This window comes from Morone saxatilis, unplaced genomic scaffold (genome assembly GCF_004916995.1).
Source record: "Morone saxatilis isolate NCDOM2014 unplaced genomic scaffold, NCSU_SB_2.0 Contig0, whole genome shotgun sequence".
In the NCBI taxonomy this organism is placed as follows: Eukaryota; Metazoa; Chordata; class Actinopteri; family Moronidae; genus Morone; species Morone saxatilis.
Window position 1 is genome coordinate 11,274,601 of NW_023339650.1, and position 24,128 is coordinate 11,298,728.

Here is a 24,128-nt window from a genome sequence, read left to right on the forward strand (position 1 = left end):
ATGGTAGAGAAGTTTGTATTAAACTTGTGGTATTTGTCAATTAGCTAGAGAGATGAGACAATGTTATGTGAAAGTATTTAAAGTAAAGAAGCCAAATCAAGCAAACTCCACAACTCAAGTAGGTTTTAAGAACATTAATTAAACTTACACAAGAGGACAAAATGTGAAGTGAAACACAACTGGAAACTACCCACTGCTAAATTAAAATATTTCTAGGGTGCACAGTGACAAAACACAGACACTTGCAACACTAACCAACTGGCAATCACCGCCCTGACAAATGCTGGCAGTCGTCACCATGGTGACCACGGCGGGCCATCGCCCTGTTTCTCCCACGCGAGGTGAACCTGCCAGGATGCCCCGAGGGCAGCCAGCTGTGGAGCAGGTCAGTGCTAACAAGCAATCAGCCTGGGCGGAGGAGCAGGGACGGAAAAAACAGCAGCTCTCACAATCACTCCTCATCCCTCCATCATTCCTCAAACACCCACACAGAAAAGGCAAGATGCAACCATTGCTGAGCTCTCTCTCTCTCCTCTTTTTTTATTTTCTTCTTTAGTTCCATCTCATTTAGAGCTGCAGTGCTTGGCGTGCAGCATTCAGAGGGTCCTGATCCAGAATGAGCTAATGTTTACAATTAATAAAAGCGCTGAGGGGAAACCGCAGAGTAGCTACAGCCAGGACTATGTCGAGTACAAGATATGTCACCCCACCCAGCACTAAGCCTCATTCTGATCACACTATTCTTAGACTTGAGACTTAGACTATGTGTTTGTAGGTGTGTGTGTGTGTGTGTGTGTGTGTGTAAAAGTGTACAACCGAATTTGACTTAATATATTCCTAATCATTTGTCTAAATTCATTACACGCCTTGGGTTTTTTTCTATATTAATGGATTCAATATGTTTTTTCGTGCCCATCAATTTATGTTTCTGCAGTAAATTTTACTATGAAGTTAAACAAACTAAAAGCCTTTCTAAATGCCTTGCAAGTACTTTAACAACACTGACCCTAAAACAACACATTCACAGGAACATCTCGGTCACATGCAAGGAATCATGCTCTATCGTTTCTTGTCTTACTCATATCTGAGTAAGTTGTCACTGCCTACACCTTCGTCAGAAGCTGCATCAACACTGGCAATGTTTCTTTGCATGGAGCCAGGCCAATTACATAAGCATCCCAGACTCTTGCGTTACAATTACCACCAGAGTTTTTTTCTTTCCAGCCACCACTGAACACATATTAAGGCATACAAGAACTCAGGATGAAAACGTACTGTATCTAAAGGCAACCCTGAAGACCAAGGAGTGCGGTCTACCTGACGATGATTGGATCTGTCACCCTAAAGCATGACGGCTTTAACAACAGGCAACAGGCTCATCCAGGCAGAAAGAATTTGGCCATTGTGAATACAAGTCATTGTTCCCAGAGAGAACAAGAAAGCTTAAAAGGCTACTAAAGTCACGCCACTTGGAATTCTTGTCGAATTGCTGGCATAGGTCTTACTGCCTTTCAATAAGTCATGACTTTGAGCTTTGGCAGGGTGAAAACTTAGCTGTGTGTTACAGGCAACAAAAAAACCTCCAAGCCAACTGTTACGACACAGCAAGAAGTCAACGCAGCCGTTTAAGTTGAACTCATTGGATTAAGTTCAATCATTCAACACTGTGTACACAGTTTAGTTGAAGCCCACCTCCCAGCCCTCGATATGGGACTGCCATTCCTCCAAAATCTCCAACTTCTCCATCTGTCTCTTGGCTTCGTTGATGCTGGAGCACACAGCCTTCATCACCTGCAGAGACTCCTGAACCAGGGCATAATCGTTGTGTTTCTTAGGGGTTCTTTTTAGCAGCTCCTGCATATGTAAAGACACACAGAAAAACTAGTTTAGAGTCACACGTTCACATGAATGCACATTTTCTATCCATTCTGCATTCACTTACCTTCCAGTGGTTTCTGAGTTTAGTGGTTAAAACCCCTGATCCTGCATGCAACGGTCTAGCAAAAGCGATTGCAATCTCTGCGTCTATAGTCTAAACACAGTGTTTTAGCATGTCAGCTACTATAGGGCTGATTTACACTGCAGCCAGTGATGGCTATCTGTGTAATTTTAGAGAAGGAGGCCCCAGCAGCTGGAAGACTTTAAATGGCAGAGCGTCAGATTACCCCCTTATTATTATTACATCTCTGTGCCCGTGTTGGTGGCTGTTTAGAGAACGCCTGGGTGAATTAATAGATCATAACAAGATGAATGAGATGGGACAGCTCAGATCACCAACTCAAACAAGCCTTTGAAAGTGTATTTCATTTCACTCACGTTTCACATTGAGAAAAGGGAAATTTCAAAACTAACAACTTGGAGAGCAGGTATGAATGAGCCCACTCAAAGTGTCTGAATATGCAGCTGGGCAGGGGAGGTGATGATAGGCCTTTCTTGTGTTATGCTACGATGTGGTTGGGCTGGGGGAACTAAAGCAGAGACGTGTCAGAATATGAGACCAGTGTTTCATTAAGGAGGGAGAGGTTGATGTGAATAGGACGGGACAGTCCTAACTAATGACTAGGTGGTTGTGGATGAAAAGAGGTGCAGAAGGTGCCCTACAGAGGTGGCACAAGGGTGTGGTATCTCCATAATTCATGGTTAGCATGCATAAGACCATACTCACTCTGAGCAGCAATGGGTACTTGCAGATCCTCTGAATAGGAGCTACCAGGTACCCCTCCAGTGGGACCTCTGTGTTTTTTCTGCCTCCCAGCAACATGCAGTTCTGGAGGAGAGGAGAGGAGGTTTAACAAGGATAAAGAGGAGTTTGAAATGTAAATAAAGTCGATTGTAATGCTCATTGTAAAATAACTAAGTAGTATCTGAAATATCTCAGACTGGACCAAAGTGATGGACCAACCACCAGACCAGCTGACATCCCAACATGGCCATTCCTAAATTCTTCTTTAGATTGAGCATAAAAGAGATAAACTTTTTCTTCAGGTCGATCAAAGTGACCCTTACCTACATGTGGTAGGTTAAAGGTTATACGGTCAACTGCTAATATCCATTCTCACCTCCCTCTCACCTGAAATGTCCACGAGGTGCTGAATTACAGGGTAAACAATAAACTAGGTTTAATAGTAGCCAGTAGGCCAAAGGTTTAGTGGAGGTTAGCGGATATCCCCACCCTGGTCATTGCAAGGCCGGGGAGGGGACCTGAGGTATATTAGCCCACAGCTAAGTGTAGGTTGGAGGGTAACACGAGACCCATATAGCCCTGATGGAAGGCTAGGTCACAGAAAGGTCAAGGCTATAAAGACCCTATTAAATCAAAGTCAATTAATATATTTGCCTCCTCCAGCTTCCCAGATTAAAGGCACACATGAACAGTAAATCACACACAGAGCTCTTGCAGCCACTCTTCTCTGATGGAGTGTATAGTATGTGCATGTGTGTGTTTCAATTCTCACTCCATCAATTACTGTCTTAAGAAAAAAGGTCATATACTTCACCAAAGAGCCGGCCAATCAATACAAGAAAGTCTGTGGTACATCTCGATTTCAGAGTGCTCTGTTTTAATGGAAGTCCTAAAACGTAAGGGGTGATGGTGTGTAGGTTGACGCAAGTGTGTGCCCCTCTGAGGCAAAGGGGCATGGAGCGAGGAGGACTGGCATTACCAACTGTCAGAGCCTAGGAGTAAAACGTGAAAAATATATCTGCAAACACCATAAAGAGAAGAGCTGTAAGAGGCAATGGAAAAGAAAAGGGCGAACATTTTGACCCCTTAAAGTGCACACACATGCACACACAGACATATACACACACACAGTTTAGCGAGCCAGCAGTGGGGATGCAGTCATCTTTTGTTCTAGCAACATGATGCTCCCCTGTGGACGTGAAAGTCTCTCAGAGTGTCGGGACAGGAAGAGGGATTCCGCCCACACAAGGGGCAGAGTCACATCAGCTGTCAGACACACTGGAACATAAAGTACAGGGTTTTATACTGTCCAGCTGCCATGTGTGGGTGACTGTGTCTTTGTATGTCTGAGAGAGTGTGGTGGTTTGTTTTCCATATACGTCTAGTCCAGTTTTGATCACTCATGACCCCACATGACTTGATTATTGCCCCTAAAAATCATCAATGTTTTCAGAAATACCCTTAATTTTTATCTCATCATATGGATGTTTAACAATAAGTCTATAGAAGGGGATTATATCTTCACACAACTACTGATGATTTTGTAACTGTTAAATTTTCAATGTATAAACAAAGAAACAAACTGATTTAAGTTCACGATTTAGAGCAGTGGTTCCCAACTGTTTTCATTAAGGGACCCCTTTTCTATCATTGACTATACTGATGAGTGACATAAGTGACATATTTCATGTATATTTCATATTGTATTAAAAATTATACAATGAACTACTAACAGCTAGTGATTTAGATAAAATTTGAGCAGATTATTTCCTGTTTGGTGAACTTTTTCTACAATTCTGTCTATATTACATTTTTTTATCATTTTGAACAAATATACATATAGAAAAATTCTGTGTCTTCTTGTCCCTGCATTTTCTATTAACTAAGTTTTCTAGAACGCTTTAAAATCAAGGAGGCCTCACGACCCCCCATGAAGCTTTGGCGAACCCTACTGGGGGTCCTGACTCCAAGGTTGGGAACCACTAACTTAGAGTGACCACAAAATGCAATTTCATATCACACATGTATATTTTGCATGGATTATGTATGTATGTTACAAATTATACATTATGTGCCCATTTACAGCCACTTCTCACCAGTAGACATGTCCGGACGCTCCTGATCTTATTGAGTTCCAGCAGCAGCCTCTGAGCCTTCTCATGATTCCCGCAGTATTCATCATAAATCTGGAAACGGCTCCTCTGCAAAAGCCAGAGAAAGACAAGGTGAGAAGGAACAAGAAAGTAAGAGAAAGAGGCCGACAAAGTCAAACAGAAAAAGGGCGTAGAGAAATAAATTAAGCCATATAGGGCAAATTCGAAGAAGAACAATACAGAAATACTGACTAAAAAAGGAAGGAAAAATAAGAGAAAAGAAGGCAAAAATAGCCCAAAGAGCAGACATATGAAGTATAGCATTTATGTTGGGTATGTATTATTTTCCACACTATCTTCTCCACCATGAAATACATAATGTATATAATGTGTGTGGAGAGGGTGGGGGCTACAGTCATATCCTGTCATCTGCCTTGCAGCCATATGACCGACAGACAACGTTTCACCAAAGCAGTTCTCATGACATTCATATTCCATTGTCTTTGAGACGCAGCAGTGGGACCAGACCACACAGCTTTTAAATCTCTCACTACAAAGTCACTGCAGCAAAAATAGTACACGGTCTTCAGCCATGCTAATCTGCCTCAGAAGACAAAGCTGGTGATGTGGAGAGACATGACTGTCATAACAACAAGTGGGGGCACTTACAAAAACACAACTTTATGATTAACTGTAGAATATACCCTTCTTCTTGAATCATGTTTTGTAAGAAGTTTATGAACACCCCCAAAAAAAAGAGTATTTTTTTGGCCCTGGGGACTGACTTTACTGTATTCCAAAAGGGAGGAGTAGAGTCTTTAGTCAGCGTGAACCAATTTGCAGGCCTGAATCACAGAGGGATTTTGATTTAAGCGGCCCATTGTCCAGCTGGCTTACTTACCTATTTGTGTTTCTGTAGTAAAGTTAGATTGTGTAATTCTTTCTTGGAACTTTTAGAGCATCAACAAATCACTACAGAGTAGGAAACTTTGAAAGAAAAAAAGGCTGCAGAATAAGGGAAAGAAAAAGGAGAGAGAAAAAGAAAATTTGTAAAAGTCTCATCTCTATAGACTCACATGGTCACTCATGACTGAATTATGGTCTTGAGTCATGGGTTTTCAGTTATGCTGTGAATTACATCCCCTCTTTTCAATGACGTCATCTTATCCTAAACCTAACTAACTATGCTATCTGCACTGCTAGATCATCTCTCTTGTGCCTGTATCAACAGCAGCCCAATGTTACATCAGGGCCCTACTGCCAGAGAAGGAGCAATACGTAACAGAAGGATGAAGGACAAGATTTATTGGAAACTTATTATATGCCAGTATGCCTGCAGGCTCTGCATCAAAGAAATGTGATATATAGCAGGGGTGAGCTGTATATCAAAACCCTATCAAGCATAACGCACATGTGCGCTCCCTCATCAGAGAGATAAATTGACAACATGTGGTGTATTTTATCATTTTCAGCAGTATTCACATATAACTGCATTTGAGCTCTTATAGTTAAGTAGGAGAGAAATTCTTCTGGATCATTACGAACAGAGCCTGCATTGATGCCACTGAGCTACAAGAGCTCAGACAAGAAGGTGACATCATACTTTAAAGGTGGTGAGATGACTTTTCATCTTGCAAGAGAGGAAGTATTAAGTAATGGTGGTTTTACAGAAGTGTTACTTACAAAGTGCAAGAAGCAGCGCCCGATTTCATGGTGAGCATGAGGGTCAGGCTGGAGCAGCTCTTCCACCATTGACAGGAAGTCTTTGTGAACGGCCAGAATCTCTTCAATGTTGGAGAATAAAACCTGAGAGACCAAAAGTACATATAGACATGGGATTGTCAAATAAAACTAAGTGTGTACATTTGTTTGCGGAATATCTGCCAGCTGTTTTTTCCTGCAATGGAATTTCAAAGATTGTCCAAATCAATACTTTGGCATATGCTGCTTTTTTGTGGCGAGCGGCGCTAGGCGAGGGAATTTCTGAGGCCACAGAAGAGAGAGTGAGGTTTCTTTGTAATGGGCATCTTGGCTTGAGATGTCTTTGATATTTGAATTTCAAACATTATTAGAGATATTTCATCAAAGAAGCTAAAAAAGGAGCAAATTTTTAGGATCCGTTGTATGGAAACTTTGCCTTCATGTGGTGTTTACTTCTGTCCCTTTTATGTCATTTTTGTGGTGATATTAAAGGACAAAACAATATGCTGACTCTGGATGGAGAAAGAAGCTAGTTGAATAAAATGAAAGCACAAAAACCAGAGAAGTCTTTTATGGGCGTTGCGAGGCAAAAATAATCTTTAGTGATACTAACAACAGCCAAAAATCTGGTAAAATTTGATCAATGAGTTTCTGCTCCAAACAACTGGATGTCATTCAGCTGCTTGGTGACATCACAGCCTGCTGCTGCCCAACCCAATAATCCCCCTACGTTATCCAAACCCCTCTCTGTCTGTACAGCGTGTTCCCAAACAAAACATAACATGGATAGACATATTCAAAAACACGGGACATGCAGTAAATATCCACTGAATGTGTATTTACCTTCAAAAGTAAGCAAGCTCACTGTGAGAGAGCATCCTTTATTATCCTCCAGCCGGAATCATTTATAAATAGATTATATTTACAGCTGCTTCCTGGATCGCCCACTACTTCTTTCTCCATTCAGAACTTGGCTATTTTAGGTTGAAAGAGCACCCCAAACAACAGACCCACTTCATTTAGTTTCCAATGTAATGTCCGGTCATTTCATGGATCAGGTTACTGTATGAGAGTTCCGTGTGCAGACCGAGTAAAAGCCAGTTGCCCTGATTATTTTTTTTTACAAATCTTAATTATGCCGTCTCATACCTCACAGATTGACCCTCACCTTAACAGTCTCCTCCGTGATGTTCTTGTCAATTTTAGTGGCTGCATACTGGTTGAGACGATGTAGAAACACCTAAAGCAGAGCAGGAAAAAAAAAAGCAACAGTTAACTTTTGAACTGGTACCAGGATTAAATTACGTTTTGGCGCCTGATCGCCTGTACCTTTAACAGGACAATTAGAAGACTACATCTGAAGCCTTGAGTGCAGCTGCAACACTTGGCTGCCAGAGCAAATTGGTAACCATCACAATGGACACCTGATACATACGAAACTCAATCTTTGCACTTGAAAAAAAAGTCAAAAAAGGTGAAAAAAAAAACATAATAATTGCAGCGCATGGTATTTCAAAGGCGATGTTAAGTGGCTGGGAGTTGGAGAGTCCAACAGTGTGTGAATTGAGATGGATGGGAAGTGCTCTTACTTTCTTAGGTCCCTAAGGACGACGGTTCCCAGGCTGCTTCACTGCACAAGCCCTCAACAACCCATTTAATGCTTCAGGGCACTTTGTGAGAATGGCAAATTAAGAAGGTGTGCTTCGAATGTATTCTTAAAATGTGACTAAGGAAGAATTAGTCATTTTCTGAACTCCGCCTGAGGGAGAGCTTTTAAAGAAGAAGACATCCATCAACAAGTACCAGACAAGAATCTTTATATTCATGTGTGCAATGCTTGGATTACGGTTTGGGCAGACAGGAATCTATCTTCCGTAAAAAGCTCCGCGGAAAACAAATTGATGGCATTACACTTTGATTTTGATTGATGTCTGTAATGCACTTCGTTTCAGGGAAGCTATGATGAAATCCAAAGCAAGCCTTAAAAATCAAAACTTTCATCAAATATAAAGTACATGAGAAATGGCATTCAATAGCTCTGACAACAACAACGTCGCTGATGTTCATATTGTTGTCAAATTTGAATGAGAGCAAGTTAAGCAGCAGTAAAACAATGTCCTTGGCATAACATCACAAAAACGCACTTGTGTGATGTGGGTTTTGTCTTGCCGACATTTGTTTTAATTTCCCATGTTACACAACAACTAACTTTATTTATTCCCCAAATGGCATAAAAGGCAGTAATTCAAACAAGATAAAAGCAGAAATTAGATCTCTAAGTGGAATAAAGCGTGTACTAGGATTGTAAAAACATGTCCGCACACACGGTGGTAATGTTCATGACACTGAAGATAAATGAATGAAAAAGAAAAGTGAGGCAAAAAAAACATTACTTTAACCAACTGTGTTTATCAACCCATCCACCACGTACAAAACAGAACTCCCAGAATGCAGCAGGGCTGTCAAATCTACAGATTCTGACCTAATCAGTGGCCTGTCACTGATCACACCAATCCTCCTCACACCAACATCCCAACATGACAAACAACATAATTGGCACAGATACAGTGCTACAGCACAACACATTCTGGCGCAAAGCTTTATTATATGGGACACCATGACACAAACCAACAGCAGCACCTCCATAAACCCGTGACCGACATGATCATGCTCCGCACTGAAAGGCAGTATGATGCATACAGTGACTGTGAGTGCAGGAAGGTTACATCTGTCTTTGCAGTTGACCCTAACCATGGGCATCCCTTTACCGCCCCACTGAGGGCCATAATGCCATCTGTCGCCCGGTGCAGCCACACAGCAGGCAGCCTGACCTGAGCAAGCTCACATAATACAACCACAAAGCATGTAAACAGTTTCCTTTAATGAGCGGACAAGCCAAGAATTATTCCTTGACACCAAGATCTAAGTAAGTGGTTCTGACTAGAGTAAACTTATCAAAAAGTTACACCTGATTAATTACAAACAGATGGCAAGGTGGTTTGGCTAACTCAGTTGTAACATCTCCATTTCCAACAAATTAGAAAGCCAATGCTGTCTTGAAAAAACACACTGACATAAAGAAATAACTGAAATCATCTTAATCACATTGGATTGATGTCAAGCAACACTTCAAAGGGAACTATATAAGTGAATGCTTGAATCCGGGCTCGTGGTTGAAAAAAAGAAAAGGGGGGGGCTTAAATAATCAGCCTCTTTGTTGTAGGCCAACTCCACGCTGATTACCATTCTGTAGCTGCCTTGCCTTGCAACTCTGCCACTCACAAGCATTAGCATCTGATTAGCAAGTCTAATATGTACAAACACGGAGCAGACTTCGACAGGCCCTCGCAAAGGCCTGACAGGGCTTACAGTACAGGACCTTAGCAGAGCAAAAGTAGTGCTAATTTGCATCAAAAACCCTGCTTCCTGTCACGGATGTGTGACATCAAACATGGGCTCATTAGGGAGTCCATCACCACAATTTTAAAACTGAAGAGTCTATTCAACAGGAAATAATCAGTATATCTGAAAAACTGTAATTATACTGTTTATATACAGATATGGGGGACACTGCTTCAAAATATAACACTGCAGGCACTTAACAGACAGAGAAACAACGTAGCATAATGGAGTGCAGGGACTCTAAATCTGATTGGATAGATGGAGATAATAAATTGTGTTATCACCCAAAAGATAAGAGAGTTGTTTTTGTTGCGCAGAAGTGATGGTGTAAAATTGAAAACATCTTTCATGCAGTTTTGAAGATAAGCATACAACACAGAAAACACATTCGGCCACACTAAAGGCTCATCCAAGACACTGTTCATGTTATTCCTAGAATTGTGGACAGTTCAGACTTGATTTGTTGAAACGAACATGTCTCTTCCGAAGAGACCGCCAAGACTGCCTTGTTGATGTCGTTAAGAGACTAATCCTGGAACGGCTCCATGGACAGTGAATGGAAAGCTGACTGACGGACTGGATTTATGGACACAATAACAGCACCCAGGGTGACTGTGAATATAAGCCCATTTCCAGGTTTGTACAGCACCTGACAGCGCTGCAGTACATAAATGCACAGCTCATTTGTAAAAGCCTGAATGTATTGTATTTAAATCTTTCATTGCATGAGTCATCCAAATCCAATGTTGTAATTCAGTGTCAGTGGAGCACATCAAGATTGGTCTCCAGTTTAAATCTGTTCTCCGGTTTAAAGCTTTGGGTGCAGGACAGAATTGACAGTTCTGTCTATGATGATAATAATTACGAACTAGAAACTAATTAAATTGAATGCAGTTTCGAAGGAAAAAATAACTTAGCTGAAGAACTGACTCAGCCATGACTCTTTCTCAGACTTCAGTCCATTTTTTAAGAAACACATTTCCGCCATCATCCACCATGGTTGCTGTCTTTGTCCTCATACTCAGTAATGGCCAATTGAATTCCAGAGGGACACATTTTGTTTCCTAGGACTGGATGTACTTTTTAGCAGGAATCCAACATGCCTGGGCACCGGACTCTACAGAATCACAAGCTGACTTTTCAATTGCATTGGAAATCTCAAAAGGAGCTGTTGGTGATCCATGTCACGCTTTCTTTAACCAAAAATGGACAGACATCTTGAAATGAGCAGAAAATAGTCACAAGAATGTGAGTTTTTATATACCGGGAACAGGATGAGGTAAAGTGATGAGCTCAGAAGACAAAGAGGATAAAAGAGTTGGACAACAGCAGTGATTTTCTTACATTGTTCTTTCCATTGGCCATTCACAGAAAGTTACTCATCTCCAAATCACTCATTTGATGTGTTTGTGTAACCTCACATTTTTTGGCATGGGAATTCAGCAGCAGCAGCTCTTTTCTGCATCAGACATTTTCATTTCTACTTGTTGGACATACAGTACACACATTTGTTATCCTTAATCATGCATCAACAAGGGGAAAAAAACTCTTACAAAGTCATTTTGATCCCCAAGGCCCAGGTATAATCACCTGGATTGCCACTCTGATGGCTGAGGGAGGACTACACATTAAAACCCCATTAAAGTTTTCATAATTCCACAGAGCAGATGGGTGTGATGAATAGACTGGTCCAATCACTGCATGTGGCCTTACCTACCATTAATCAACACAGGCTCACATGCTGCGGGCAACAAAGGCGTGGTAGTGGAAATCATGGCTACACAGTAATGTTCAAATTCAGGGGGGAAAGAAAAGTGATACCAATCTGACCTTTACTGTCAGACTAAAAATTTAAATCAGGAGACTGAAATCAGGTTCAGTTAGCAGACCTGCAGGCCACATGATAGAATTACTCATCACTGACTTAGTATGACTGAGCAGTTGCTTGGACAGAGCGGAAAACTGCCTCAATCTAATGTGAGTGACAGTTCACCCAATAACTGCAGTTTGCTGAAATACGTTTTTTGCTGAGGAGCAGGGTAGTTTAAATTACACCCAGCATCCTCTGGACTTTGGTGGGAAAGGAAAGGTAGAGGGGTAAGAGACTGGCTGGAGGGTTGTTTCCATGCCGACAGAGTGTGTGCTGAGCCAACCTAGTTCAGGACACTTTGTGAATGGGCATTATGCAACGTCCCCCCCCCGCATCTCTCCACCAGATTGGAAAGATACAATCGGCGGAAGGTTAGCCACTCCCCCTGTATATGTTGATCTCTGTGTCAATGAAACAGATGAATCACACCAGATGAGTTTGGCACAAACACAGGCCACTTGCTTCCTCAAACATGTAACAATGATATAACAGGAGGACAATGATGGACATTCTTGCACTTTGAAATAAAGTATGTGTACAGTACATCTGCCAAGCCAGAGCTTGTGCTTGTGTCAAAAGAAAATGCTAGAGTGAATGTCAAGTGAGGGGACAAGAAAGTGCAAGAGAAGAATAAACATGTTATTCTTCACATTATACAGCCACATACCCAGCAGAATGAGGTGTGATGGGAATTTAAATCCCACCCGGAGAGGAAAACTAAACAGACCCAAAAGAGCAAAATGATGCAGCAAATTGCTTTGATAAAAAAAAATAAAAGAAAGAAAGCTTTTTAGCTGTTCCGATGCTACAGAAATGAGTTTGAATCAAGTACAAAGCTTGCCTCAAACATCTGCTAATGCATTTAAGTTAAAGTGGAGGAGTGGGCAGGAACACGGGGCTTATTTGATGTATTACACGCAAAACAACCATTTTAACTCCCTGTGGATCGATTGGTTTGACTGTAGAACACCATGCTCTCCCTGAAATTAAAAGTACTGAAGCAGTTATATTAAAATGAGTAAAAAAAAAATTCAATAGCACATCTGTCAGCACAATTTTAAAACTTCTTCTGCCACCAAAGTTCAATTGCTTTTGCTCTGATGTGGGATGTATTGCTTTCAATGGAGGTCCAATTTCAGTTCATTGGCACTGGTCACCAGTATAAACTCTGGAAGAATGAATAGGCCTTTCTCAGAGTCTATTGGACATACTACCTCTTTTGTCCACTGATAATTCACTGATTTCCTTTGTTGTCATGATTGGAGAGCTGGCAAACAAACATACACATAACCACCCAGTGTATACAAGAATTGGTCCACATTGTATTACATTTAAAAGTGTAAAAAGATTGCAATCTATAGGGATATTACTAAACACTTGTACAGGTATTTAAATGTGTTGTAATCTACCATCTGTGACAGAATCCTCTCTAGTAACAAATAAGAAAGGATGAGACAAAGACTATTCAAAGCCAGAGATGGACACAAACAACAGCTTCCACACGAAAAACCCCACTGTAGTGATTCACTAGACTGTGAAGGTATGCTCATTAACGTAACAGTCTTTTTGAGCGTGTGTGTGTGTGTGTATCTCTGTCATACATCTGTCCCCCAGGATGGCAGACTAAAAAGTAAAGCACTGTGATAACAGTTAAAGGACGGCAGGTAACAGGTGCGCTAGCAGCTTGGCACCCTCAGGCAGGCTCTCGAAAAACACCTGAGTCTCTGGATTTACTGTGTGTGTGTGTGTGTGCTGGTGAGAAAACAAGAGAGCAGCAGAGATAGACACATACAAGGTAGACAGAATAAACAGATAGAGAGGAAGTAGAGAGGGCAAGGAAGAGAGGGGAAAAAAAGAGAGCCTTGTTTGGCCTTCTTAACACGACAACCCTTTAGGGAGGATATGGTGCCTTTACCATACTTCCTTCACAGAGGAACTGCTTTTAAGCCGGAATTCAACGTTACAGGGTTAAATCTCCAGCACAGAGGCTTCCAGTACAAACACCTATACACACACACACACACATCAAATTCCTGGCAAGCAAAAAAACTTCCTCCAAAAAGGCCGGACCAGAGACAGAGTCAGTCTCTGATGCTGTGAGCACACAGGGGGACATCCGAAAGAGAGAGAAAAGGCTCTTTGTAGTGATTCTCTCTCATAAGCCTCCTGTCTTCAACAGGTCCCGATGACACCTCCAGGAGTCATCCCAAGCTTCCCATGTCATTAGGCCTCTGGCTACTTTTCCAAAAACTGTCCTGTTTCTTTCCACCGGGAATGTATACAGGAAACAGACACTATAAATACAGCGGGGAATGTTAATATGTCTATCTTGGGAGATGGCTATTAAGGCTCATCTGCACATCTCAATGCAAGGCTCTGGTTTTAATTAACAACAGTGAACATAGTGTGTATTCATTTTACAGGTTTTTCTAGTGAACAAAAGTTCATTTGTATTTTGAGGACATGTTCAGGCAGTCTGTATGTGAGCACCAGATGACTCTAATGAATTAATAAAATACTGTAGAAGTAGAGCTAGAATATTCTCTCAAGACAATTAGAGAGAGTGAATGGAATATCATTTGAAAGTTTATTTATTTTAGGGAATTTCTGAAAAAAACAATCTGGCTTGTTAAAGTAAAAATTAGACCAACTAAGCAATGTGCCTTGAGGCATCTCCAAAAAACCCACTAGTGCTTGTGAGGGGTAAAGAAAAATTCTTCTCTTTGATGTTATTCTTGTCCTTCCAGTGACCCTGGCACCCAAGGCATCACATAAACAGCTAGAATGAAGCAATTTATCTAATGAATATGTCTGTGTCCAATGTCTGCTTCTCACTCCCGGTGAGCTACTTGCACAGCTGACACTGGAGGGAAATGAGCACATAAGATAATAATAAAATGACACTTGTGGTCATGTCTGTTAAACTCAATGCCTGACCGGCTGTGGGTCCGTTCAATTTCACCCATCACAGCACTATAAATGGCAGATATCTTCAGTATATTAGGAAGATCTTTTGACTTGTGAAATTGGATATTAAGCGGGGAGACCAGCCTCCAGTCGATGAGAGTTAGAGAGTTAGTCTTTAGAGAGCAAACGCCATGCTTCCCCAATCTCCATGTGCAGCCAAGCAAACCATTACCCACTGATAGCTGGCAATTCCCATCAGAGCCACACAGCAGCACCCTGTATTGATCTACAACATGACTAAGCAGAATCATCAGTCTCCCAATGTGGCCCACTCCCAAGCATGACTGTCACACACCCAGATTGTTCATTTGATTACCGCTTCAGGCTTCCAAATCGTCCCCTGGAAGCCCCCCCTGCCATCATTCTCAGCAGGACTGGCAAGAAAAAAGGAAACCTGCAGAGTCAGCCTCTCTCACATATAGAACCGGACACTGTCAATGGAGAATTGAACAACCTTGCCAGTTTCTTCCTGACTCTCACCCTCCCGAAGCACAACTGTTGAGAGCATTTCCACCAGTACAAATACCCCCTCCTGTCAGGGTTCTGCTCATCATGCCTTTCTTTTTGTTTGTGAATGAACAGAGCAGGAGGCACCGCGCCAACACGGCTGCAACAGAGCACTACAGACTTCAGTCTTTCAAATAAGCAAGAATGAAAACCACTAATTACTATATATTAACTCCTTATTGTGATTTAGTAGCTTTTTAAACATATATGTCCTATTTTACATTTAGCAATTTCCTGTTTGCTTATAGGTATTATCAGTAACAACATGGCAGCGCAACCACTAACAGAGGCAGCTGTTTGTGTGGTTTGTGAAGAAGAGTAATAAGGATTAATATTGTTTCACAATATTTGATTTGATTTGGTAATTCAAATTTTTCCAATTAAAGCATCAAACGTTATAATTAAAGAAAATAACATTTCACCTCTACCGAAGTTTCAATCACATGTTTTTAGCTATTTAAAAACATAAAAAGTGGAAAGTTGAGCCATTGCCTATCCCTAAAACAAGGTCCAGTCGTTTCAAAATAAAACTGAAAGAGAAAGAAAAAAAGAAAGAAGACAGACAGACTGACATGAAAATGATGCCTGTGGACAAGGCATGCTTAGAGACAGAGAGACACTTGTCTAACTCGCAGAGCTTCTATAGCAAATCCCATTCAAGTGCTTAATTAAATAATTTGGAGTGAAGTGGAATTTCCTATCATGTCTGGCTGGGCAGACATGGATGTTTATGGATTCTGAGCCCAGAAATGCAGGATGGACAGACATGAATGCCTCGGAAAGTGTGAGTTTATACCACAGCGAGAGAGAGCATGCAAACTTGTCTAAACATATTCGGAGGACACTTAAAGTCAGAATAGAAATGAGTGCTGCACAACAGAATTTGATATGATACCAAACCACATGGCTTGTGATCAAACAATAACCTTGATATGGCAAATGAACAACTTGAATTTGACATTTTTCCTCTCTCAAGCAGAATTATGCCAATGCTGAAGCTGGTTTGAGAGTGCTAAAGCGACACTGCAGACATGCTGATCTGAGCAAGAATGTGTGTGTCTGTGTGTGTGTGTGTGTTCCATGCGTCAGAGCATGCCAGCTAAAACACAGGACTCCTTGTGATGATGACCCCTTCACACTCCATAACTGTCCTGACAAGTGTCTACCGTAGTCCCGCCACTCTTCTACTTGTCGCACGTAAGCACCATGTGACCAGGCAGCTGGCATTGGCCAAATCAAAGGCCGCCTTCTCCTCTGGGCAGCAGGACAGCACCGCCCCTGCCTCCCCAAGCTCAATCCACTCTATGGATTCAATGCAGGGCTCCTTGCAGCCCTATCCCCTATGCAATGCAGCTCCACGTTGCCAAGTGGGCAACTCTCCTTTTCTCTGGCTTGGTGGAGACAGTGGGGGAAGTGTGTGAGTGTGTGTGTGTTAAAGCAGGAAACATGCAGCACAATGTAAAGACGGGGAGGGCCAGGAAGGACGGAAATCCTGCTTGAAAAATGGCCTCTGAGACAAAAGCAAAAGAACTCTCTACAGTACAAGAACCTGCTTCAGGGACTTTTTTTACACTAACAGAATGAAGGTGTAAAAGACTGTAACCAAACAGTAGACTACACTAGACTAGACAATAGCAAAAGCAAAGTTTGTTTTTCTCTAACTTATACTAACCCTTCTTCACAGCAGTCTAGAGGAAAGGAACAGGTAGAGCCGGGCATCTGAGAGATTTTCTACACTAGTGCTGCCACCCAGCAGTTTTTTTTTATATACCTTACATTAATTAATTTTTTTTACAAAGCTGTTTTTTTTATTACTATAATTGAAAGGAATAGTTTAACATTTAATAAAATTGTTATTGTAATTGGCTTTCTTGCCTAGAGTTAAACAACAAGATCAATACCACTCTCATATCTGAACAGTAAATATGTAGCGACAGTCGGCAGCTGGTTAGCTTAGCTTAGTATAAACATGGGAGAACAGCTAACAAAAAGTAAAGTAAGTGTGTAAACGACAAGTTACAGTGACAACACCCGAGGATGTCACTGCCCCTTGCTAACATAACCTAGCTGCTGATTGTGGTATCATATTTATCATACAGACAGGAGCATGGTATCCTACCTGTGAGACAGTGAACGTATGTTTCCCAAAATGTTGATTCCTTTAACAAGAGAAGTCACATTTATTAGAGTAAAATGTTTGTCTAAAGAAAAGCAAGAACTTAAAATAGTTCCATCCAGATGGCAAATTTGGAGAGTGCCTTAAATGATTGAGAATTTTAACACCAAGCTCTACACACAGGTCAACAACCTCAGAAACAATATTTGAATTGAATTACATTAACTTTCACTACCCCGCGTCTCACTGAACATTACCACATTAAATAATTATAGTAATTCTGCAACTTGGCATAATTTAGGCACGCATGTAACTGAATATTTCCCAATGGTAATCATATTTGCTCCATCTAAGAAATTGCTACATCTTTTTGTTTTTTGTAAAGATGATAAAATATTGAAAGGCATGCAAAACACAGCGGCCCCCATAGCAGAACTGCTCAATGGGAAGATGAAGGATTATCCCACTCAGTGTTTTTATTGATATGGAACTGAAGGTTGATGCTAAAATGCTATGCAGGAGAAGGCTCTGTTGTCATGCAGCTAATCCTCACGATCATTCATCTTTAGGCTGACTAAAAGACGGATTTATCTTTAAGATTGGGTGCTAAACAGGTTAACACACACATATATCACACAATGCATCTACTGATAATGCAAAAACAAAATAAAAATACAGTGTGACCAAACGGAGATAGAATGCATTTACACTTGTAATCAGACAGGCCTCTTGTGTGGTGGCTTTGGTGTGAAATTGAAATGCAAGTGAGCCACATCATTACTTCAGGGGCCTCACACTGGGTACAGACACAAGAGAGAAACTGTCTGTATTCTCAGACAGGAAAGACTGACCTAATCCAATTAAAAAGAGTCAAGGAGAAAAACGTATCACCTCTTTTAGAAACACACACAAAGAACAGACAGACTTGTGTCTATGTACATGGAATAAAGCTAAATTAAAGTTCAAGGTTCTGGTCCGTGATGGGGAAGATTCAGATCTAGCCTAGTAGGTATTATAATAAAGGTTACAGCACATAAGAGGCAGGAATGGAGCGAGCGACAGTATGATGCAGCAATCATCAGCTCTGAATAAAGTAAGTAATTAAGGAATAAAGAAGAGAGCAATCAGGGCGGAATCACCAGCCTGTGCGAATACACTGCTCTCCGTGGAATCTCTTATCACCAAATGCAGCCCATTGTGCAGACAAGCTAATGTAAGCAACAGTAAATGGCCACTGGCGGGCTCTAAGCTCTCTCAGCCTCAGAACCATACAAACCCAACTCACCAGCATCATGTGAGCGCACATGCTGAATATGAATTGCCTGATCTGTCTTTTTTTATAAAAACTATTTAAATAGCTTAGTACAATCTGTACTAGGGGCTATATCACGTGGTGTCAGTCTAATTACACTAACATAAAAAGCTTTTGCTTTTGCCCTCTTTAACTCAGCATCTCCTCAAACAGATCCAGGCAGTAGTTCTTAAAGGACCAGTCTGTAGGATTCAGAGGCATTTGGCAGTGAAGTTGCAGATTGAAGACAACTGAATACAGCTTAGCCTTCAATGTGTGTAGGAGAAACTACAGAGGCTGCAAAACTCACGTTCTGAGCTACTGTAGAAACATAGCAATTCAACATGGCGGCCTCTGTAGAAGACTAGATAAAATTCTAAAGTAACGTAAAACACAATGACTCTTATTTTCAGGTGATTATACACTAATGATAACATACCTATGAATAATAAATTCCATTTCTGCCAATAGATCCTCCTAAAACAATGACAATTTAGCTTTTTAATGTTAGTAGAACACTGCATTGTAAATATGTATAAATCAATTAATCTCAATTAATGTAGTATTTATTAAAAGGAAAAGTACAATAGCTTATTTGCACTTTGTTTTCCAACATAAATACAACATGCCTCCATATATAGCCTGATACTGGACAAACACACACACTGAAAGCTTGTGTTGTCTCTGTTTACACAGTTTTGTTTGTGTGTTTTCATCAAATCAGGACGCACTGACCATCAGCATCTTCTGTTCCTGTTTCCATTACAACACAGAAGGGAGCTGGAAGTTGGCATAAAGTCGACAGATTAACAGGCAGGAAAGGGATAGGAACAAGAGGTCATGACCTATGGGGGTCATCAGCTGTCTGTCCAGAGCATATGAACCCTCTTGCCGTGCTCCCCCTGACCTGACCTCCATCAGGACTGCCCACTAGTTATACGTTATGAGCAAAAAAGAAAACTTTTTGGGCCCAGCCCAACCTGACCGAACCAGCCAACTTGTAAACAAATCCAAACCCTGCGAGAGAGAGATGTGGAACCTCTATATACAAAACCACACACACACACACACACACACAGGACACCTGGGTTTTTAAGAGCCGGCAAATGATCCTTCTTAGCGGCTGCTTTCTCCATTAGGCTTGATTCCCCAACTTCCTGCAGCCATTTTCACTGGAAATTTATGACTTAAAGTGACCACTGACAACTTTGCTGACCAATAACGTTTCCACAGAAAGCCCAGGAAATATAACAAAGACAATCATATGCAGCCGTTAACATACAGATGCAATATTTCTTGAATTTCATTTGTTCCGAAGAGAATGACAAGAGCAGAGATTACACAGCATTATAATGTCTCAAAATATATTTATTTAATTTAAATTTATGCAAGGGATTAAAAATGTTTTAAACATTACACTCCGCGGTTGCTTCATAGTTCAACAGGCTTTTGTTGGGCAGAGGAAGGCAACAGCTGAGGGACCACTTAATGCACTGCAAAGCTCTTTGCAATATATTAAGTTAACTTGTGGCTCAGATCTCCCTCCAGAATCAGGACATGAAAGGTTCCCTCCATTGTCCCTTTTTGCATTCTCTCTCCTAAGTGCTTATCATCTATGTCTCTCTGTCAAACTGCAAACAATGACGGAGATTAAGTAAAGTATTTCATTTAACCAAAAAAACTAGAGAATGACAAACACCTCATTAAAGTGACTGTTTACATTAAGCCTTGATTTGTTCCCCTCATTGAGACATTTCTAAGAATAACTGTCATTTTATTGGCTCGTAGCTGTCCAAGATAAACACCAGTGTCCACCGCCGCCCACTATCTCCAGCTATAATTGTTCATTATGTAAGATAGGCCTGAGATATTTCAGACAACTTCCCTAGAAGCCCCCTCTCACTGTCAGACTACTGTGTCAAATTTTGACTTTCTGATACGGACACCTTCAAGATGCAATCTGTATATTTTCCCACGAGAGGTTAAGTACGGCCAAACAATAGACTCAGACTATTCTGGGACAAATTGCTCTAATCATCCTTGTTCTGCGTGTTGTTTTCCACTACCTTAAGAGTAAAGTATGTGTGAGGTACATTGTGTTTGGGTCCCACGGATCAGCAGCCACAATCTCTGCTCTACTGTTCAACTTCAGCTACTGACCGGAGCCTCATTGTTCCCCAGCATTTCCTAACCTCGGAGGAATTCCTCCTCCAGGAAATATGGTTTACAAGAGAAGGCACCAAGCCCAGCCACTTGCAGAGACACCCCCCACTACCCTTCACCCTCCTGGCAACATTTACTGCGTGATTCGCTCTACCCTTTTCCCTTTCACCCCTCTAGCAATATCCCGTGTACGCCTCTCCCTGCTGGTACTCGGTCTCCCCTGGATTATCCCACCAGGGAGTCTCACAGAGGGGGGCCGGGTTGTTCTCCATTCTGACCTCTAGACACACAGAAACTTGTGTGGTTTGTAACTGGCAGTAGAGGAAGCGGGGGAGGCAGGCGTGTGTTTGTGTGTGATCAGATGAAAGTCTTTAATATGACCCTTCTCCACAGTAGGGCTGTCTTTGATCATCCTGAGTATCTTCGATGATACTCCCCAGATGATAAGGCAGTAGATAACAGGGACTCTTTTGTCTTCTTCCTCTTACTTTCTAGCTTCAATATCATCATCATAAAGCGCCATCAGCTTTAACACACAGCTAAACCAACAATAGTTATCTTTTACTGTCAGATCTCAATCTGATGCATCCATCCTTTCATTCCCGGCCCCAGAACAGAGTTGCCTTGTAAGGATCAGTCACTTCTGAAATGAATCCCAGTTCCATCACAACAGGGGAGATGAAGGAGGGGTGGCTGCATTCCCCAAACCCCCACCACCAGGACAGAGGACACATTCCCCTCATGTAATCGCCTCCTCCATTTCTCCAGTGATGCCACTTCTAAGAAAGGCCAGATAGAGCTCCATGATCCCCTCCCTGGTCCCTCTGTCCTCCATTGGAAACATCTGGGCAGTGGGAGGGAGGTCAGGGTGTACACATTCATGTGGTCTGGGAAATAGCACTCTTAATGACACACAACACAGTGCCCCTTCGACCTGACTTCCCTGCATAGTTCCCATTGCACTAAAAAGCTGAAACTGCTGAGAAAACATGGTGGAAGCCCTCCAATCCCCAATCCAGATCATACCATATCAGTGTGTTGACTTTCAACATCCTTAACAGCCACATTTTTGTCAAATAAGACTTGATTACAACAGTGACAATGGCAGACGTTGCCAAAGTCTGCCCTTCCCTCCTGTCTTTGAGGTTAGGTGTTATTTTACATTATGCCATCAAGCTGACAGAACATCCTTCCTGTGTTGCAGAAATCAAGTGGTACACTCAGTGTACGGACGGAGATGTGTTGCCAGCTGAGCGCCAGCACCTATGGTTTTCATTTGAGTCCACCTGTGCCGTCCTTGGCAAGACTCCCCACTTCTGGATTTGATCAGAAGCTAGCGAAGAAAGCAGTAAAATGCACTCTCCTGTATAATCTCCGCTGTGTGGAAAGTGGGGTAATCATTAGATTGAATAGTAATGGTGTGCAGTACAAGTTAATAGCCTGAGTGTGACAATTAAACGGTGAGCTGAAATGCAGTCATTATAGAGGTTTTCCTGATTCATTTGAGCTCTATCTCTCCTTCAGATTCAATATCTTACTAATATGTAATGACTGTAAAAGAGGGAGCAACAACCAGGACTGGGGCACTCTCATTTCAAGGTGTACACCATAGTAAACACTGCCTAAAATTATGAAAATATGGTCTTTATGGTATATGGTCATTCAAAAGAGAAGAACACTGGTCTGATTTTGTTGTTTTTGTGGTGTATCTGCATTTTAAATTGTAAAAGATCTACTTCCCCAAATACTTCTGATCAGTCAAACAAACCCCTATGAGCCTCTAACAGGCTATGATCAGGCTGAGAAGAGGATTAAACATCACACTGGCTGTGCAAGAACTAAAGCTGTGCCATGCATCTTTGTGCCCGCTTTACCAATTTCACACTTGCAATTTGAAAAGTTAATATCTCCATCAAAGGGATGGGTTCAGAGAGTATTACAGGTAACAATGTAAAATGTCGATTCTCATGTAAGACATCCCGCTCGCAGTAATTAAAGCAGTCGCATGCAGGGGAGCTTGCTCTGCAGGTTATTAACATGAAACAGGACGAGTTCTTGCTCTGCACCCTGATGCACCCTGCATACTAAACAGGCTGGCTGTTTTTGTTTGTTTGCTTTGGGGTTTCATTTTCTTGAGTAAAAACGTGCATTTTTGCGCGGTGTCAGGGTAAAAACATCCTCAAAACTCACCGAGAGAAACTCTAGTGTCCCAACATAATCCCGTTCAGTCTTTAAAAGTTCATTCAGGACGCACACTCGGAGCCGGAGCTGTTTCTCCAAGTCCTTCCCGCTTTCAGCTCTGTGCTCACTTCTGCTCTCCTCAGTCATTGTGAGTAAATAAACGCAGACCTTTGCTTCCTTCGGCAAGGTTTTACATCACAAAACAGGGGTTTTTCAGATGTGAAAGTTTTGCAAAGTTTGCTGCATGGTCAAAATTGAAGGGGCAACCGGTCTGCGCTCTGCAAATCCACGAAAAGTCGAAATAAAAAACAAACAAACGCCGGAATACTGGATGAAAACGCATGTAAGGCAAGCAAAGTAAAAATGAAATGAAAAAACAGAGGTGGGAATTACAACAACAACCAGACAGCTTCCCACAGAGCGTCACTGCAGAGCGGACAACAACTGGACACCAGTTTGAAAGTTGAGTCCATGGGACTCCTACAACCTTCATCCTAATCCAGCCTCCCCAACAGCCTTAAAAGCAGATCAGGACCAGTGTCAAGTGAGCCACAATACATGCTGTGAGTTCCGGTTGCTGTTTTCAATATAAAACTGCAGCAACAGGTTTGGAGAAAAAGCCCCAACTCACTATATTAAATCAAATTATTTTCATGATCATAAAGATTAATCTAATCTATTAGAATTGCTGGTAAAAAAAAAAAACTGACATGCAGGAAATTAAATGTACACTAGCTGGATTGATGCTATGCAACAGCGGTTCTCAACCTGTCTGGAGTCAGTGAACCACTTATCATATATTTCACACTTTTAATTTGAAGAAGCAATTACTGTACTTCTGGAACTATTGTAGCTGTCTCCGGTTATCTTGACACTCTTGAATCATGAGCAGGACAGGAAAATGTTCCCAAACTTTATGTCCTATAACCACACAGGCGCGTTAGATCATAAAGCTGAGATAGTATAACTTGACACTCTTTTTCTGTAAAGATAATATTAGGTTCAGATTAAAAAGATAAAGATAGCAGAGCAGCACAGCCTACAGTGATTCTCCATTTCACACATTTTCACAGAATTTATCCCCACTGAAATTTATGGAGTGAAATAATGGGGAAATTAAACTATTCCTCACTTGTCAGAGACCCTCAGTGCAA

At 41.5% G+C, this 24,128-nt stretch overlaps 1 protein-coding gene across 1 annotated transcript in view; it reads right to left on the reverse strand.

Annotated features, from left to right (window-relative positions):
* Nucleotides 1-23,466, reverse strand: part of prex2 (phosphatidylinositol-3,4,5-trisphosphate-dependent Rac exchange factor 2) — an 87,719-nt gene extending 64,253 nt beyond the window's left edge. The window contains exons 1-6 of the mRNA XM_035652683.1: nucleotides 22,984-23,466; nucleotides 7,646-7,717; nucleotides 6,460-6,582; nucleotides 4,780-4,884; nucleotides 2,666-2,767; nucleotides 1,693-1,854 (exon numbers count right to left, since the gene is read on the reverse strand). Coding sequence (XP_035508576.1) covers nucleotides 1,693-1,854; nucleotides 2,666-2,767; nucleotides 4,780-4,884; nucleotides 6,460-6,582; nucleotides 7,646-7,717; nucleotides 22,984-23,121 — 702 coding nt within the window. The 5' untranslated portion in view covers nucleotides 23,122-23,466. The remainder of the gene's footprint in view (nucleotides 1-1,692; nucleotides 1,855-2,665; nucleotides 2,768-4,779; nucleotides 4,885-6,459; nucleotides 6,583-7,645; nucleotides 7,718-22,983) is intronic.
* Nucleotides 23,467-24,128: the final 662 nt, after the last annotated feature.